We start from the raw sequence: 18,902 nt of genomic DNA on the forward strand, positions 1-18,902 counted from the left end.
CAACCCCGGGGTCAGGAGTTGACGTCATCAACAACAATAATAATGAAAACAATATAATCCAAATTACTAATTATCCATAACCACGACCCCTTTACCAAGACCTTTTCCAGGTTTAAGTATGACTTAGGTTACTTAACTAACACAACCCAAATTACCTTACACAATCCTGACCACTAATTTAACACAACAACTCAACAGACCTCATCTGATCTGAACACGACTACCTCAGAGGAGCCTGACATAAAAGGAGCTGGAACTTCGCCCTGACTACCGCGCAAGAATCTCTTAGGCATCTGCAATACATATAAAATATTCTGCAAGGGTGAGCAATTGCTTGCTCAGCAACACCACTATATGAATAACAAGTAAAATAGTTTAAAGTAAAGCAGTTATAGGAACAAAATTTATAACTTGCCAGAAACATGTAAATCAGGTATAAACTGGATATCAAAACTAGCATGCTCTGTAAAACAATATCATTAGTAGGGTGATGTGCATAAAAAAAACCATAGTTCAATTTTAGCATGCTATTTTCATTTTCAAACCTTCCGTTCCATTACAGGAACCATAAAACCATCAGTCCCGTTACGGGGACCCAAAATCATTTGTTCCGTTACGGGAACTATAAAACTTGTCCCATCACAGGACCTGTAAAACCTGTTGCTTTTCGGGAACCTCAAAATCACTTTGATTTGTTAATCAATTTCAAAACTGAATCAATCAAATCTATTGGACGTTTAACGGGTGAAGATAGCTGATCAGTCTACCCTCACCGGACAGCGACTAGCGGCCGTCCAGAAATAGAATGTGTTCCGGAACTTGGGAAAAGATTAGCTAAGTCTTTCCACCATGTTGGACTAATCGGTTAAACAGAATGCCTAGTCCAATTAGCCACTTACGCAACCACATGCTGGGCCGTTACCGAATAACGGGCCTCTTACGCAACTCCAATAGATCAACTGAATTCCCTTTTTGCCTTTTTCCAAAATTCCACGACATAGGTGGATCAAAACATTCCACGACATAGGTGGATTAAAACATTCTCTGTATCCAGTTTCCAAAATCACTGTCACCTATCTTTTTTTTTAAAACCCTTCTATCACAGCACACTATTCAAAATTCTTTTCATTTAAATAACATTTAGAGATAGGTGTTTTCAGAAGTTACTTCTCCCCAAAACATAATTTAAAACATCATTTCAAATACGGGGAATACGTAACTTAAAACGTTTCTGTTCCATTATGAAAGTAAAACATTTAGCTATTCATACATACTGAACCATAAAAGAATGGTCAGGGGTACTTGCCTTGTAGAGCGTTACAACTATCTCTGATTGGCCTTGAACCGATTCGGAACACTCAGCTTTATCGCTTTACTATTTGACTATCCTGGATCCGACTTCAACGCTCGGGTCTTTTGCTTAGGAACCTCGCAATGCTTGCCGACTGATCACTAGGTTATCTTAGCTCGATCTCACTTCTGAAGTCCTTCGACTAGAATCTATAGAGCCGAAATACCCTATGTTAGACGTCTAGGTATGCTTGACATATCCTCGACACCAATCCTACCCAATGATACTCGAACCGGACTCATAATTATATACATTGATATAATACAATAACACACTCAATAGTCAGGGTTCACATTCTCGAGAAATCGGTTTGGTGTTCATTTTCAGAAAATACGCATACTTGTCATTTTACAAAATTAGGGTTATTGGATTTTGGCAAAACATTCACCACAACACACAATCAGGTTTCGCACATAATATATGTATATACTTATTTATACTTGTTCGACGTTCCGATAATTACAGGGTATGTTCCGAATTCCCGAATTAAATTTTCAAAATTCGGACAGCACCTCCCCTGTTTATCGGCCTACCCGTCGAACAACTCGACGTCAAATCAATCAACACAATCAAATCCAACCCAACTACAATCAAACTCCCAATCACCGATTTCAGTCAGCAACGTCAATTCACCAATTTACAATTATCAATTAAATACACTTGTTATTAATTGTTATCCGTATTTTACAATTTTATTCACTTTTTATATTTATTTATTTTATTAGGACTCAGAATATGATCATCACGGTCCACCATCCGCTCGTCGAAATTCATCGCGGACGGCGACAAAATTTCACGGGTACCCGATTAATTCTCGGGTTTCCAACGCAAAATTTCGCCAATAATTAAATAATTACACGTACCATTATTACTTATTTCCATCAGAAATTTCAGAATAGCAAAAAAATGAATAATCAATTACAAAAGGAGCACACACACGCGCGTGTACCCCCAACACAGTAACAATCTGAAAATGCCGCACACGGCTGAAAGAAAAGAAAAGAACCAGGTGGTAAACAGGAAGCACAAAGGCGGCAATAACCAAATCAGCGACCCAACTAAATTAAGCATAAACATATACATACATATATGTATATACATATATCAGAATCACCAAAAAGAGGGAAAATAAGAATCCGGAAATTACCAAGGTACAGGGACACGGCGATGCTACAGGCAGCAATTGGGAAAATAAAAGAAACTGCGGAGGGGAGAATCAACAGGGAGAGAGGAGAGATTGAAAGTGAAAAAGAGGAAACACAGGACTCTGTGTTTGCGTGTGTGTGGTGTTTTTATTTATTTTTTTTATTTTATTTTTTTTTCTTTTATTACAATCACAGCATGACACCTGTAAGAACAAAGTCTGAGAATTGAACACGTAGCCACCCCGGATAATTATAACCTCCTGGTACTCCGATTTAACACGAAACTCGCGATTAACAAACCAAATCGCGTTTAAAACAATTTCAGAAAATTACCAAATTAGTCTTAAAATATTATAAATATCCTGAAGTTAATAAAAACATAAATTTTGTAATTTTAAAATAATTTCTGAAACGCCACTTATACCCGCTTTTATTGATTACACGAATCAACGCGCGGGTGAAATTAATCCTGAAAATTTCCAAAATAATTTTAAAATTTCAGGAATATTCCCAACTTAAATAAATATGAGTTTCATAATTTTAAAGATTTCCATAATTAAATATGGATTTTACCATTAAACACACTCAGAAAATCATTTAAAAATAAATAATTAAAGAAATGTTGATTTCTCAATTTTATAAAGTCCTAAAAATAATTATTGAAATTATGAAATTATAAAAACAATCTTAGAGACAATCAAAGTATTTACGAAAATAAAACTGCAATAATACCATCTTAACAACGATACAAAATCATACATTTCATTAATTAACCACACAATTCAATTCCATACACTAATAATCACATACACATAGTGACAGAGTAATAACCCACTGACTGAACCCACACAAATATTTTATTTAATTATTTATTTCATAATTACATATTTAAATAATAATAAAAATATACGGGTCGTTATATCCTTCCCCCTTTAAAAAGATTCTGTCCTCAGAATCTGACTTAACTAAATAAGTGAGGATTTTTGTCAAGCAATCCCGACTCTAACTTCCAGGTAGACTCTTCGACTCAAGGATTTATTCAAGGCATACTCACCATAGACATAAATTCAATACTAAGGACTCACTATTAATGATCTAGGATTTGGATCGATTATTTCACACAGAACAAATTTGGATGAGAGCCCGTTGGCTCCTAATCAATGGCTTGATTCAAATCAGAAACATATCGCTTTAACACTGACACTTATAACATATTATATATATACTGCGACTGCGGCGGTGATACCAACTTATAGACAACTTTACCTATATTTCTTTATACCTCGAATGGTTCAATACAATTAGGACTTTACTTGTCCCTTCTATTCAAACTTTAACCAATCTCTTCCAAGGTAAAACTTTTTCCTATACCACGATCCTCATTCTATATATTCATATTCTTTCGATGCAAATCCGCTTTCTTTCTTTGACTATCCCGAGCTGTTTCAACTCTTTTCTGAGTCAACACCACCACACTCTGGATGTACTGAATTTAGTTCAGGATTTAACACTATCTTTATTCCCACTTTATCTCAATAGAGTGAGGACCCACGCTTATGTCCATACAACACTTTACAAAGTAGCATTCTCTTACTAACATTATAACTATTATCATAGAAAACTCAATCTATGGTAGGTAATTACCGCAGTTCCCTTTTTAGACCCATCAAATATACTCTCCACATATCTTATATTGTCCGAATCACCTTCTTACTTCGACCCTTTATCTAAGGATGATAGGCAGTACTCATTTTTAACTTAGTTCCAAACATTCGAACATCTCTTACTTAGTCTCATCTGCCAAGGTTAGAAAGTAATCTCATATATTCACTTCTTATCACTTTTAGGTATTTGAGCTCCAACTTTTACTCTTTCCAATTTTTCTATTAATTCCTTAGTAATCTTAATCATATTCATTTCTTCTCTTATATTCAAGACATCGGTCCCTAAATGGACCTTGCTTGGTTGGCAGTTACTCAAACAACCAGCTCTTGACCAGAACTTCATACTTTTAAGGTTTAATATACAATTGCTACTATTTAACCCTTTACAGCATTTCTTTAAGTTTTCAACTTGGCCTTCCTTAGCCCTTAGATGGGCGGGGATGTTATCAATAAATACGATTATACCATGCTAGTACTCCTGATACACCATATTCCTTAATTCCTTATAGATAACTGATACACTCGTTACTCCGCCCATTATCACCAAAACTTACAACGCTCATAACTCATTCTAATTACAATCTTTAGTATGTCCTCAGGCTTACCTTTAGCTGACAATAGTCTGATCTTAGGTCTTTCTTCAAGAACCAACACGTTCCTTTCATAAATAATCAATTCTATGCAGGGTTACTTATTCCTATTCGTCAACTTTTTCCAACTTTTGATAATCATCACGTAACTTCATACATCCACTCTTCTTTCCTATAAATCACATCAGTGCACAACACGGAATGCACCTTATTTCATTATTCTTTCATCCCACAATTCTGAAGTTTCCTTCTTAATATCCCTTATATGCACTAGTTACGCCTTATCTTCTTGCTTATGTCCTTGAATACTTATTCCAATATTAGCTTCTGTAGAGATTATCGTTTTCTTCTTCCGGTAATCAATTATTTCCCTGGTTCCTTATCAGGGTCCTGAGCAGCTAAACTTTTAATCATATTACAAGTCTTAGTCTTGGCTGTACTGGACGTCAAACCTTTTGATGTATTACCTCCAAAGCTATCTCGGGAAGTACTTCTACAATTCTTGGCAACATGCCCTACCTTACCACAGTTATAACAGACGACTCCTGGATTTTCCACCTTACATTCTGACGCATAATGTCCCTTCTGACTACACCTAAAGCATTCAATATTTGCTTTACACCTTTCACCATGTCTCTTACCGCATTGCTTACATTCCGATATAGGCGATTTAACCGAATTGGTCTGATTAGAGCTGGCTGAGGTGTTACTAATTCTATTTAAAGAAATACTTTTCTCTCTAAATTCTTTATTCTTACTCCTTCCAACCTTTTTATGAAACTTCTGAATGGATCCTTCTTGACCTGACGCTTCTTCCATATCATCAAGTTTTCGCTTCTTATCTTCTTTTTCTCTAGCGGCTAACTTCTGATCAAATTCAATTACTAAGGCGGTCTGAACTACGGAAGGATACGTCTTGAGTTGCAATGCCACCACTCTACCCCGAATTTCAGGCTTCAATCCTTGTTGAAACCTCCTTGCCTTCTGAGCTTCATAGCACACATAATCTGGTACAAACCTAGCCAACTCTGTGAATTTAGCCTCATATTCAGCTACACTTCTATCACCTTGCTACAGTTCTAGAAACTCAATCTCCATTTGATTCCTTACACAGTCAGGAAAATACTTTTCCAAGAATAACTCAGCAAACCTAGCCCATGAAACAGGGCCTTCTCCGTCTAACGCTCTGGTGGACTCCCACCAGTAATTCACTTCGTTTTTCAAGAAATAGCTTGCATAATCAGTCCTAAGATTCTCACTTACATGAACAAGATTGAAAGCTTTCTCCATCTCCTTTAACCATGCTCCAGCAGCTACTGGATTAGGTTCACCTTTAAATTCAGGAGGGTTAACATTCTGAAAAGATTTGAAACTAGCACTTTAGTTTACTCCTTGCTGTTGCTGCTGCAACAGTAGTTGCTGCTGCTGAACCTGTTGGAATAACTACAACTATTGTTGCTGCTGCTGGCGCAATAAGTCTAGAATTTCATTTATAGCTGGACCATCCGTAAAACTACTACTATTTTCTTTAGACTGGGTAGCTTTCTTGGGTGGCATCTTCCTGAAATATATAAATGAGTTTATTCAATAACAAAAATATTTGACAAAATGTATCACTGTTTAAACGGTGCACCTGTATCAGGAAAATGTTGCCCAATCACAGTACCCGGGTCTTTAATATCGGGGTCCATTTATAAAAGAAATCCAGATTAACAGCACTAGTAATCATAGCAACAATAACAGTAACAGAATCAACAACAGTTCAAGAAATTTAAAATACAAAGAAACTAAATACCGTAGCACGGTTCCTCAATATAATAGCAACTAACCCTCTTCCCATCATTACTCAGGTACAACAGCTAAATTTCTCCAACATACCACAAAAGTCGGCTGAATATATTAGTCACACACTATGTAGAACAAGCCGATAAATCGAGTCAAGCTTAAGGAACACTGACTCTACTAAGCACCATCGTTCATGTTTCAACCAACCCTTCTTCTAAGGATGATTTCTTGTCACCCGCAAGTAACCCATCAACCATTGATTCACTTTTCCTAAGGCTATAATTCCATTATTAAGTCCTGAACTCTCGCGGTTACCATTCTTCTTAAATGATATACTAATATAGGACTTTCGTTCTCCTCAACAGTCGCTCTTACTTGCTTTCCATAACGAGAACCATCTAATCGTAAAAATTCAATTCCAAAAATATCTAATGAAATTCCCGGCTCAAGGGAATCGAATAAGAAGAAATAATGAAGAAGAAAATGTAGATATGACTGAGAGCAACCATACAAGTACATAAGATGGCCAGTCTTAGTACCATACTGTCACAACACATAACTCGGTGGCGTCCCACCAGACCCTTTTGTTACATAGACAAAAGGTCAATTCATATGCATTGTTTGCCCCAATCAACCGATATAATCAACGAAACAAGAAACAACATTTTGGCAAGAAATTCACAAATATAAAAGAAAGAATCTGATTTGTAAGGAGATCAATAAAACCCTAAGTAGCTCACCTCGGGTTCACAACTTTCTCACAAGAAAGATAAACAACTTATGGAATAGGAACCAATTACTCAAGAGATAAAATATATTTCAAGTAAGAAATAAAAGAGTTCAAAGATATCACCTCCCGTTCTGATCCACGTTAACTACCAAGCTTAGTCTTCATAGCAGTACCTGACTATTATCACGCTATCCGAACTCACCAAGGTCACACAATCAGTCCTGTAACATTCCTTGACATAGAAAATGCGGTATGTGGGAACAACGCTGGTGTTCCCTCAGCTAACACATCAAGGGTCTGCTCAGAAACTGACTTTTCTTAACCAGACTCGAATTCTCGAGAGGGAATCTAGAAATCTCTATCGAACATTACTAATAATACATATACGAAGGAGACGTACTCTAAACTAGGGCAGTTCCAGTCAATCCTCAACAAACGTCAGGGTTACGCTTCCGAAACCCTCGACTAAACTCATAGACTTGCTCCTCTGATTGAGTTGCTGGCTCTCATCTATATGTATACCTTTCTGCATTCCTTTGACTCCGCTCCTAACCTAAATCAGGGACTCAAACCTGTAGCTCTGATACCAACTGTGACGGCCTCAACCCCGGGGTCAGGAGTTGATGTCATCAATAACAATAATAATGAACACAATATAATCCAAATTACTAATTATTATCCGTAACCACGACCCCTTTACCAAGAACTTTTCCAGATTTAAGTATGACTTAGGTTACTTAACTAACACAACCCAAATTACCTTACACAATCCTGACCACTAATTTAACGCAGCAACTCAACAGACCTCATCTGGTCTGAACACGACTACCTCAGAGGAGCCTGACACAAAAGGAGCTGGAACTTCGCCCTGACTACCGCGCAAGAATCTCTTAGGCATCTGCAATACATATAAAATATTCTGCAAGGGTGAGCAATTGCTTGCTCAGCAGCACCACTATATGAATAACAAGTAAAATAGTTTAAAGTAAAGCAGTTATAGGAACAGAATTTATAACTTGCCAGAAACATATAAATCAGGTATAAACTGGATATCAAAACTAGCCTGCTCTGTAAAACAATATCATTAGTAGGGTGTTGTGCATAAAAAAAACCATAGTTCAATTTTAGCATGCTATTTTCATTTTCAAACCTTCCGTTCCATTACAGGAACCATAAAACCATCTATCCTGTTACGGGGACCCAAAATCATTTGTTCATTTACGGGAACCATAAAACTTGTCCCATCACAGGACCTGTAAAACCTGTTCTTTTCCGGGAACCTCAAAATCACTTTGATTTGTTAAAAAATATCAAAACTGAATCAATCAAATCTATTGGACGTTTAACGGGTGAAGATAGCTGATCAGTCTACCCTCACCGGACATCGACTAGCGGTCGTCCAGAAATAGAATGTGTTCCGGAACTTGGGAAAAGATTAGCTAAGTCTTTCCCCCACGCTGGACTAATCGATTAAACAGAATGCCCAGTCCAATTAGCCACTTACGCAACCACATGCTGGGCCGTTACCGAATAACGGGCCTCTTACCCAACTCCAATAGATCAACTGAATTCCCTTTTTGCCTTTTTCCAAAATTCCACGACATAGGTGGATCAAAACATTCCACGACATAGGTGGATTAAAACATTCTCTGTATCCAGTTTCCAAAATCACTGTCACCTATCTCTTTTTTTTAAAACCCTTTTATCACAGCACACTATTCAAAATTCTTTTCATTTAAATCACATTTAGAGATAGGTGTTTTCAGAAGTTACTTTTCCCCAAAACATAATTTAAAACATCATTTCAAATACGGGAAATACGTAACTTAAAACGTTTCTGTTCCATTACGAAAGTAAAACATTTAGCTATTCATACATACTGAACCATAAAAGAATGGTCAGGGGTACTTGCCTTATAGAGCGTTACAACTATTTCTGATTGGCCTTGAACCGATTCGGAACACTCGGCTTTATCGCTTTACTATTTGACTATCCTGGATCCGACTTCAACGCTCAGGTCTTTTGCTTAGGAACCTCGCTGCGCTTGCCGACTGATCACTAGGTTATCTTAGCTCGATCTCACTTCTGAAGTCCTTCGACTAGAACCTACAGAGCCGAAATACCCTATGTTAGACGTCTAGGTATGCTTGACATATCCTCGATACCAATCCTACCCAACGATACTCGAACCCGACTCGTATTTATATACATTGATACAATACAATAACACACTCAACAGTCAGGGTTCACGTTCTCGAGAAATCGGTTTGGTGTTCATTTTCAGAAAATACGCATACTTGTCATTTTACGAAATTAGGGTTACTGGATTTTTGGAAAACATTCACCACAACACACAATCAGGTTTCGCACATGATATATGTATATACTTATATATACTTGTTCGACGTTCTGATAATTACAGTGTATGTTCCGAATTCCCGAATTAAATTTTCAAAATTCCGACAGCACCTCCCCTGTTTATCGGCCTACCCGTCGAACAACTCGACGTCAAATCAATCAACACAATCAAATCCAACCCAACTACAATCAAACTCCCAATCACCGATTTCAGTCAGCAACGTCAATTCACCAATTTACAATTATCAATTAAATATACTTGTTATTCATTGTTATTCGTATTTTATAATTTTATTCGCATTTTATATTTATTTATTTTATTAGGATTCAGAATATGATCATCACGGTCCACCGTCCGCTCGTCGAAATTCATCGTGGACGGAGACAAAATTTTACGGGTACCCGATTAATTCTCGGGTTTCCAACGTGAAATTCCGCCGATAATTAAATAATTACACGTACCATTATTACTTATTTCCATCAGAAATTTCAGAATAGCAAAAAAATGAATAATCAATTACAAAAGGAGCACACACACGCGCGTGTACCCCCAACACAGCAACAATCGGAAAACGCCGCACACGGCTGAAAGAAAAGAAAAGAACCAGGTGGTAAACAGGAAGCACAAAGGCGGCAATAACCAAATCACCCAACTAAATTAAGCATAAACATATACATACATATATGTATATACATATATCAGAATCACCAAGAAGAGGGAAAATAAGAATCCAGCAATTACCAAGGTACAGGGACACGGCGATGCTACAGGGAGCAATCGGGAAAATAAAAGAAACTGCGAAGGGGAGAATCAACAGGGAGAGAGGAGAGATTGAAAGTGAAAAAGAGGAAACACAGGACTCTGTGTTTGCGTGTGTGTGGTGTTTTTATTTATTTTTTTTATTTTATTTTTTTTTCTTTTATTACAATCACAGCATGACACCTGTAAGAACAAAGTCTGAGAATTGAACACGTAGCCACCCCGGATAATTATAACTTTCTGGTACTCCGATTTAACACGAAACTCGAGATTAACGAACCAAATCGCGTTTAAAACAATTTCAGAAAATTACCAAATTAGTCTTAAAATATTATAAATATCCTGAAGTTAATAAAAACATAAATTTCGTAATTTTAAAATAATTTCTGAAACGCCACTTATACCCGCTTTTATTGATTACACGAATCAACGTGCGGGTGAAATTAATCCTGAAAATTTTCAAAATAATTTTAAAATTCCCGGAATATTCTCAACTTAAATAAATATGAGTTTCATAATTTTTAAAGATTTTCATAATTAAATATGGATTTTACCATTAAACACACTCAGAAAATCATTTAAAAATAAATAATTAAAGAAATATTGATTTCTCAATTTTATAAAGTGCTAAAAATAATTATTGAAATTATGAAATTATAAAAACAATCTTAGAGACAATCCAAGTATTTACGAAAATAAAACTGCAATAATACCATCTTAACAACGATACAAAATCATACATTTCATTAATTAACCACGCAATTCAATTCCATACACTAATAATCACATATACATAGCGACAGAGTAATAACTCACTGACTGAACCCACACAAATATTTTATTTAATTATTTATTCCATAATTACATATTTAAATAATAATAAAAATATACGGGTCGTTATATCTTAGCCTTGTTCTTGTCAGGTTTAGTGTTAGACTTCTTAGTGACTAACTTTCTTTTCTATCCTACAGTCACTACATTCACCTTCGAGCTCCCATGTTCCACAGGCAACACATGTCCCTGTTTGGACTTGTGCTGCTCCTGTACAGAGATGTCCAACATCAAGTTAGTCCATGTGATCTCTCCTTTTTGTCTTTTCAGGGAGAGAGCAAACTCTTCTAAAGACTTAGGGAGCTTTTCAATCACAGACATCACTCGAAACTTCTCAGGCAAGATCATATCGGACTCACCCAAAGCATGAACTAAAATCTCAAACTCATGAACCTGTTTAGTCATGGATTTCCCATCCACCAACTTGAAATCAAGAAACCTAGCCACAGAATACTTCTCAAGACCTTAAGAATCAGTATTATGGGTTTGGTCCAGCTTATCCCATAAGACTTTAGCAATATAGGCATCTGATGAATAAACATCGAACAAGGTGTTCTCCAAGGCTGCCAAAATGGCTGACCTGTCCACCCCATCCTTCTCAGCCCATAAAGCATAAACCTTAACAGGTTCAGCTTTCTCTTGATCCAACCCAGGAGGATCATACTGTACCACTAACCATAGACCCTTAACTGTTCACCAGAGCTTCATTTTTTTTATGCCAACGAGAAAAAGAAGCTCCACCACTGATTTTATTAGGCATACCCGATAAATCAATTGGTTGGGGAAATGATACGTGGTCCAGTCAATGGTAGTAGTAACACCAGAACTAGAACGAGTCTCAACAGTTTTAGGAACATCACCAGTTTCGTTAACCATCTTGCTAATTGACTATATATAACTATAATCTCTTCAAGATTGTTGAGTATAATTCTAACTACACAACAATAATGGGCAGTTATATATATATTATATATATATATATATAACAAGAACAAGGCAAATAATCAAATAACCAACTAACGAAATAAAACGCGAAGACAATAACAAACTATAAAGACTGTAATTGACAAAGAAAGTAAAGAAAACTTATTTTTTATCGCTTTCCAAATTCTGATAAGAAGAAGAACACAACAGCTGAGTCGCCAAACCCTTCAAGAGGACTTGACTGTTCTTGAAGAGATTATTGCCCCCCACTTAAGCTGTGATGTAATGCAGCAATATCGCTTTCAGGATAAAACAACAACAGATCAATCGGATAAAACAACAACAGATCAATCTGGCCACATAACTAACAATGATCAACGGCGACTCGCATCTCAGTTTGCCCATAAAAACCTATGCAACTCATATATGTTTGCGAGGTAGGCACCGAGACTTATGTCATATTTATTTCAAGTGTACCTCTCAATATATAGGCATCTCAAGTTACTCTTCTTCTATTTTACTCGATGTGGTACACCAAGTAACAAAACAGAAAAAGTAAATAAAATGGGTTTTCCTTATTATTTATATTATATCCTGATTAATTAATATTAATATTACAAAATATATTCAGAGTATGATTAAAATAATCCTTACTCAATATATTTTATATTAATAATTAAATAATCAATATAAATAATTAAATTTGTAATAGAAAAGAAAAATATAAGAGTTCTCACTAGCACTAGGCCACACAAGCATTCCACTTATGCTAGTAGTTGTAAACAACACTAACACAAGATGCTATATAACTCAATATCTTTCTTTTACAATATCAATGTGAGACAAAATCTCCATAACACATTTCAAACAAGCAACTTTGTCGCAATATATTCATGGATTCCACTAAGAAAATGTCTTAGATTCAAATATGAAAGTTTAAGTTCTCATGTCAAGGAACAACCTACAAGTGTTAGCTTCCGGAAATCATATCAAGAACATATATAAAATATGACTTAAACTTTCCATTTTCTAACAATAACTCCCTGTTTAAAAGACAAGACATTCTATCTACCAAAAAAATGATTAATGCCAATAATGTATGAAACCCAGAATTAAGAAAAAGGAGTTAACCTCTATTTTTTTATTTCCTTTATTACTAGCATCTTAATTTTTTAATGATCTTGTAAAGAGTTTGGCATTGGGGATGGCTCGGATACTAAGCATAAAGATTTTGGCCTATTTTGGCCTCGGAGCTAGCTCGGATACTAGGCATGAATAAGAATGTTGTTAATCATCTCGACAAACTTTCTGTTACAAACGATGCTGCCACGAGTGAATGAACTTGAGATTCAGCATCTTGCTGCCAATATTTTGGTTTTAGCTGGGAAAGCACAGCAGGAGGAAATAGGAGACGGGGCTAATTTGACAGTTTCATTTGCTGGAGAACTACTCCAGAAGGCAGAGGAGTATATAAGGATGGTGCTGTACCGAAGTGAGAACATAATTGGATACACGAAAACAATCATAAGGTTTGTAATAGTTATGTTTAGTGGTTAAAATGAGATGTGATGTATATTTATCATTATGTAAATATGAAACAAAACTCTGTTTAATTTGTAGTTTTCAGCCATGGTCACAAACAATTGTAATACTAAATGAGTTGATTGAGAATGGTTCTGATACCATGGATGTTAGGTTAGGAACAAGGATGAAGTTATTTTACCGTATGAGATCTGTTGTGCCCTCTCAGCTCTCATAGCTGATGTAATTCATATTTAATCCTCCAACATTGGAGAAGGTTTCTATTTTTTTATTTTATATTCATGTTTTAAAATTATTAATTCATATAAATTCGTAATTTTTATTTTATTTTTTTCAAAACATATAACTTATAAGTTATGATTTATTAAAAATATTATTAACTTATAAAAAACTTATACGTAAAATTATCCAAACACCTCCTACATAACTTATAACTTACGATATGCATACAACTTATATGACACTTTTAAACTTTAAGGGCCTGTTTGTGGTTTCCTAAAAAATGTAACTTATGACTTAAAATTACAAAGTGTCATATAAGTGATATGAACATTGTAAATTATAAATTATTTAGGTGTTTGGATAATTTGAAGTATAAATTACTTATAAGTTGACAATGTGTTTGGTAATTTATAACTTATAAAGTAAGTATTTTTTAAAATAAAATTAAAATATAAATACAAATTACATGAATTAATAATTTTGATATATTAATATAAAAAAATTAAAAATAAAGATTATTACATCGGGAATGAATTATCGAATTTTTGTTGAAAGGAGATTCCTGTTACTTATGCGGATTATTTAATTTGTACTATCAATATAGTTTCGCTTATTAATAAAGGATATAGATAATTAAAAAAATTAAAATTCAAATATGATAAAATTTTAATTATAAATTGGTAATGTATCTAGTAACATAACTTATAAGTTATAATTATTTATTAGAAAGTAGATAATTAAACATAGTAATTTTAATATACAAATAGAGAATTAAAAAGATAAAAGAAAATAAGAAAACTGAAATACAAATAACAAAAGTAATATAAATTAAAGAAAACAAGGTAGAGAGAGAATGAAAATGCGAAAGGAAAGAAACCCTCCTCATATATGGTCATATCATCATATGTGATCATTTTTCTGGGTCAGCTAAACCGTCCGGCTAGAATTATAATGGCCTTTTTGCCCTATTATGACAAATGGATGGGGTGCGAAATAGGCACTAAGTTATAAGTTATATTTTTTAATAAATATTGTAACTTTTTTTATAGTATTCATTTTTCTTGTTTTAAATTGTAACTCAGATATTATTTTTCAAGTTTATTTTTAAAGTTTCAATTTTTAAAATAGTACTTTCTCGATCTCCGTCAATTGTTATCGTTTCTGAAATAATGTCCGGTACGTATTTTTAAATATATATAAATTATAGTTCTGTAACCTTTTATTTAAAATTTTTTTCTGAATAAAAATAGAATGTTTAAACTTTTATTCAGAAAGAGAATTTTTTTAAAAAGAGTTATAGAATTATACTTTTTATTAATCTTAAAATGCGTATCGGACACTCTCGTTGAAACGATAACAATTGGGAGGGGAAGAAGAATCATGAAAATAGTTTCTTTTTTTCAAAGTCAGGCCTGGATTTTAAAATATTTATACTCCATTTATTATTGATTTTGAAAAATCTCACGTCTCTTTCAGCATTGGGACGGGGAAAATGGATTTCAACTTATCCTCTTAAATAACCCACCTTGTACGTTTAAAAATTTTCCGTCCCTAACTAAATACATAAATACATGTATATTTTATTTTTTGACTTGTCTATTTGACTAAATTTTAACTGAAATTTACATATATTATATAATCAAAAAAATTAATAAAAAATATTATTGAAAGTACATTTACTCTATTTTAAAATGTAACTTTTAAATTTATTCTATTTTAAAATGTAACTTTTAAATTTAAAAAATAATTAATCGGTAATTTTTAATACCAAATTAAAAATTGGCCAATTTGACTAATGAACATGTAATTTTATGTGCGTGTATGCCTTAATATGGAATGTGAAAACCCTAAACAAAGTGGAGATTTTTCATTTTTATCTCTACGGGTCAGGTAATAACTGCCAAGAAGTTATCCCCTTTTAACAAAGTGAGGCAGAATTTTTCTAACTTTCTTCTAATTTATATAGCACCGCCTCCTGAAAGTTAACAGAAAAAACTAACCTATATATCTTGGGAGAATAATCACAATGCACAAAGAAGTATACTCACTGATAAGGTTCTTTCCCAGACATCAAATTATCAGAAAAGTTATTATAAAGCATTAAAACAATAATTTCTGTCCAAAATTTGGGAAAATATACATAAAAATATAAAGCATTTAGATTGAACACTGGTAGCTTCACTACAAAACCAATACCAAAAACCATAGCTCATAATAAATCTAATACCAAGACCATTGTTCATAACATATCTAATACTAAAAACCAAGGATAAACCACAAATCTTTATGTCTTCGCTGGTACAAAATAGAGGGAGATTTGAAGCAATTTGAACACCAGAAACAGGGTTCCTGGGAATCCAAGGCAGAGGATAGCTAGCTAGCAAGACACTTCTCAGAATACAACATAAGAGCTAGAGACATTACATTGTTATTAATGTATAAATAAATATGTGAAACAAGCAAACCTTACTACTCCCAACCAAAACCCCCCTGAAACCAATAGCAATCGTCCTCAAATTTAGTATTTATTTCCTTCAGGAGCTCCTTTTCTAAACTACCAGAATAAAAGGGAAAATCCATATTCCCTCTTTCTATTGTAGGATGTGAGGTTCTCCTCACTACCCTTCCATCATGATCAAAAGCAAGAAGTCCATAATCTTCTTTAAATATACGCAATAACAACTCCAAGCTCTTTGACTTCATACCAAAAGGACGATGTCTTAACCATGGCACACTTGCAACATCCTTATCCTTTGATTTCAGACTAAATAGAGGATGCTTATCTTTATATGTAACGCTAATCACTTCAAACCCGTCATCCTTGCCCTTCATTCGGAAATACCTTGCTTTTAGCATACACCAAAACTTGGGAAATAAATTAGCCCAATCATGCGTACTATTCTCAACAATAAGTATAATTCTCTTCCCCACAAGTTGCGACATCTTAACCTGTAAAGTTGAAGATGAAAAGTTAATAAGCAGAGTCAATTAAACTTCTGAACAGAAGAGGCCCGGCATAAAACCAAGAACAGTAATATTAAAAGAACTCACTTTAGACCCATCTTTTTGTCTAAAATAAGTGTTTGGATCCCAGAGCATATCCAGCCTCACTTTTTTTACAAATTCAGCAGCCAACTCAGCAAGTCTTTGGCGGGTGAACGGATAAGCTTTAGTTCCATGTACATTCAAGATGTGATGGCCATATGCATCAAAGAATTTTCCTTGTGGTCCAATAATCACAAGCCTAGGATCTGGATCCGGATCTTCAAAGACCTTGTCATATTTGAAAATAAGCTGCAAACTGGAACACCGCGGGTCTTTAAAAGGGAGTGCCAACCAAGGCATCTTGTTAAAACTTTTCCAGAATGATTCTTCACTAGCACGTCCAGAAGTAGTAAAAGTGTTATGAAGGTAAACAAGCACGATTTCAAACTTTTCCTTATCAGCCACCTGTTCATAGGCTTTGAGAATATGTTCTGTAGTATTATCGATGGGAAAATTTTCATAAAAATACAAGCCCACGACCTTATCTTCAAGATGATGAACAGGTACCTCCTGTTAAAAGTAGTAAAAACGGAGAAACAATCAAAATTCATGAGGGTGCATGGAAGATTAGAACATGAAGCTAAAAAAAAAAAAGTAAACCTGCTTGTCTTTGTTGATGACACAATCACATCCAGGAGAGGTCAGGAGTTGTGTGATGGTAGGGTGCTTTAAAAGTTGCTTGTCTTGAGATTCAAGGCTTTGTATTTTATGGTCACTGAAAGGAAAACCGGGAGCTCCATACAGAAGAAAATCATCATCGGCACCACATTGCAAAACTATGCCCATAGGATCAATGACAAATGAAAAAGTAGTGAAGGCATCGATATAACGAGACACAGGAAATCCCAATCGTGTTTGGATAGATTGGATATCTTCTAAAGGAATGGCCGTCCACGGCATGGTAGAAAACTTTTCTTCAAATAAATCCTTGAGAGAGGAATTGAGTGGGTTGGTATCAACCTCAACTCCAATAAAAACAACCTCGAAACAACCTTTAGGCTGCAGTTGCTCATATACCTCTACCAATGATGATACCCATAGCCTCAATCTTGCAGTCCAAGGAACCAGAGGCACAAAATGTAACACAACAAACTTACCTTGCATATGTTTTGCTTGTACCTACGAAACACATAAATAATAATAATAATAATAATAATAATAATAATAATAATAATAATAATAATAATAACAGTTAAATTGGAGTAGAGAGAATCATATAAAAAAAGTATTACGTACCGGACGAGCACGGTCCTTGTAAGTGATTAGAAAATCTCTTGTTTCGGTGAAGAGAATTTGGGATAAATTAACTATATCTCCCTTTCTAAGTCGTCGTCTTGTTTTCCGTCCATCCTGCTGCTGCTGCGAACACTTGCTTAACCTGAAACTTTCTTTACCTGATTTCTTCTTTTTCTTCATCAAATCATCATTATCATTGCTCCTCCATCTCTTCTTCGCCTGCCGGCAAGATTCATCATAAGAATAATAATTACAATTCCTCCTCCTTGAAAACATAATCCCCAGTCTGAGTCCTCTCGCCATTGACATCATCCTTCATACCAATTTAGGGTTTCACTCGATTGGATTTTTTATGTGGAGTATTATTAATACTAATCAATATTACAATTTTTTTTTTTAATTTCTATTTTATATTGTTTAATAATTTTAATTATTTTTTACTATTTTATAATTTTAAAAATTATAAGGACAAATTACCAAAAATACTAATTTTTCTAAATTTTTTTGCGATTTTATTATCTTGTGGTTTTTTTATTGCAAAAATACTAAATCAACCAAAATATGCAACTAGTTGAATTAAATTTTCTTTTTTAAATTTGAGGTTGCATGTAGTTGTAGAAACTCGTCCAAGTTAGCAATCAGTTGATTCCACTTGCAAAAAATCGTATTTTTGTAAAAAAAAAATTAAAAAATAATTTTTGGCAAATAAAAAAGGTTTT

The 18,902-nt window shown here is 34.4% G+C and overlaps 1 protein-coding gene across 1 annotated transcript; it reads right to left on the reverse strand.

Moving 5' to 3' along the window:
* Positions 1 to 16,137: 16,137 nt before the first annotated feature.
* On the reverse strand, positions 16,138 to 18,506 carry LOC141670865 (putative nucleoredoxin 1). Its single transcript, XM_074476907.1, has 4 exons — positions 18,184 to 18,506; positions 17,548 to 18,066; positions 16,954 to 17,457; positions 16,138 to 16,851 (listed from the first exon to the last, which is right to left on the reverse strand). The coding sequence occupies exons 1-4, from the start codon at positions 18,493 to 18,495 to the stop codon at positions 16,372 to 16,374; spliced, it is 1,815 nt and encodes a 604-aa protein (XP_074333008.1). The 5' UTR covers positions 18,496 to 18,506; the 3' UTR covers positions 16,138 to 16,371.
* Positions 18,507 to 18,902: the final 396 nt, after the last annotated feature.

This window comes from Apium graveolens, chromosome 7 (assembly GCF_009905375.1).
Source record: "Apium graveolens cultivar Ventura chromosome 7, ASM990537v1, whole genome shotgun sequence".
NCBI lineage: Eukaryota > Viridiplantae > Streptophyta > Magnoliopsida > Apiales > Apiaceae > Apium > Apium graveolens.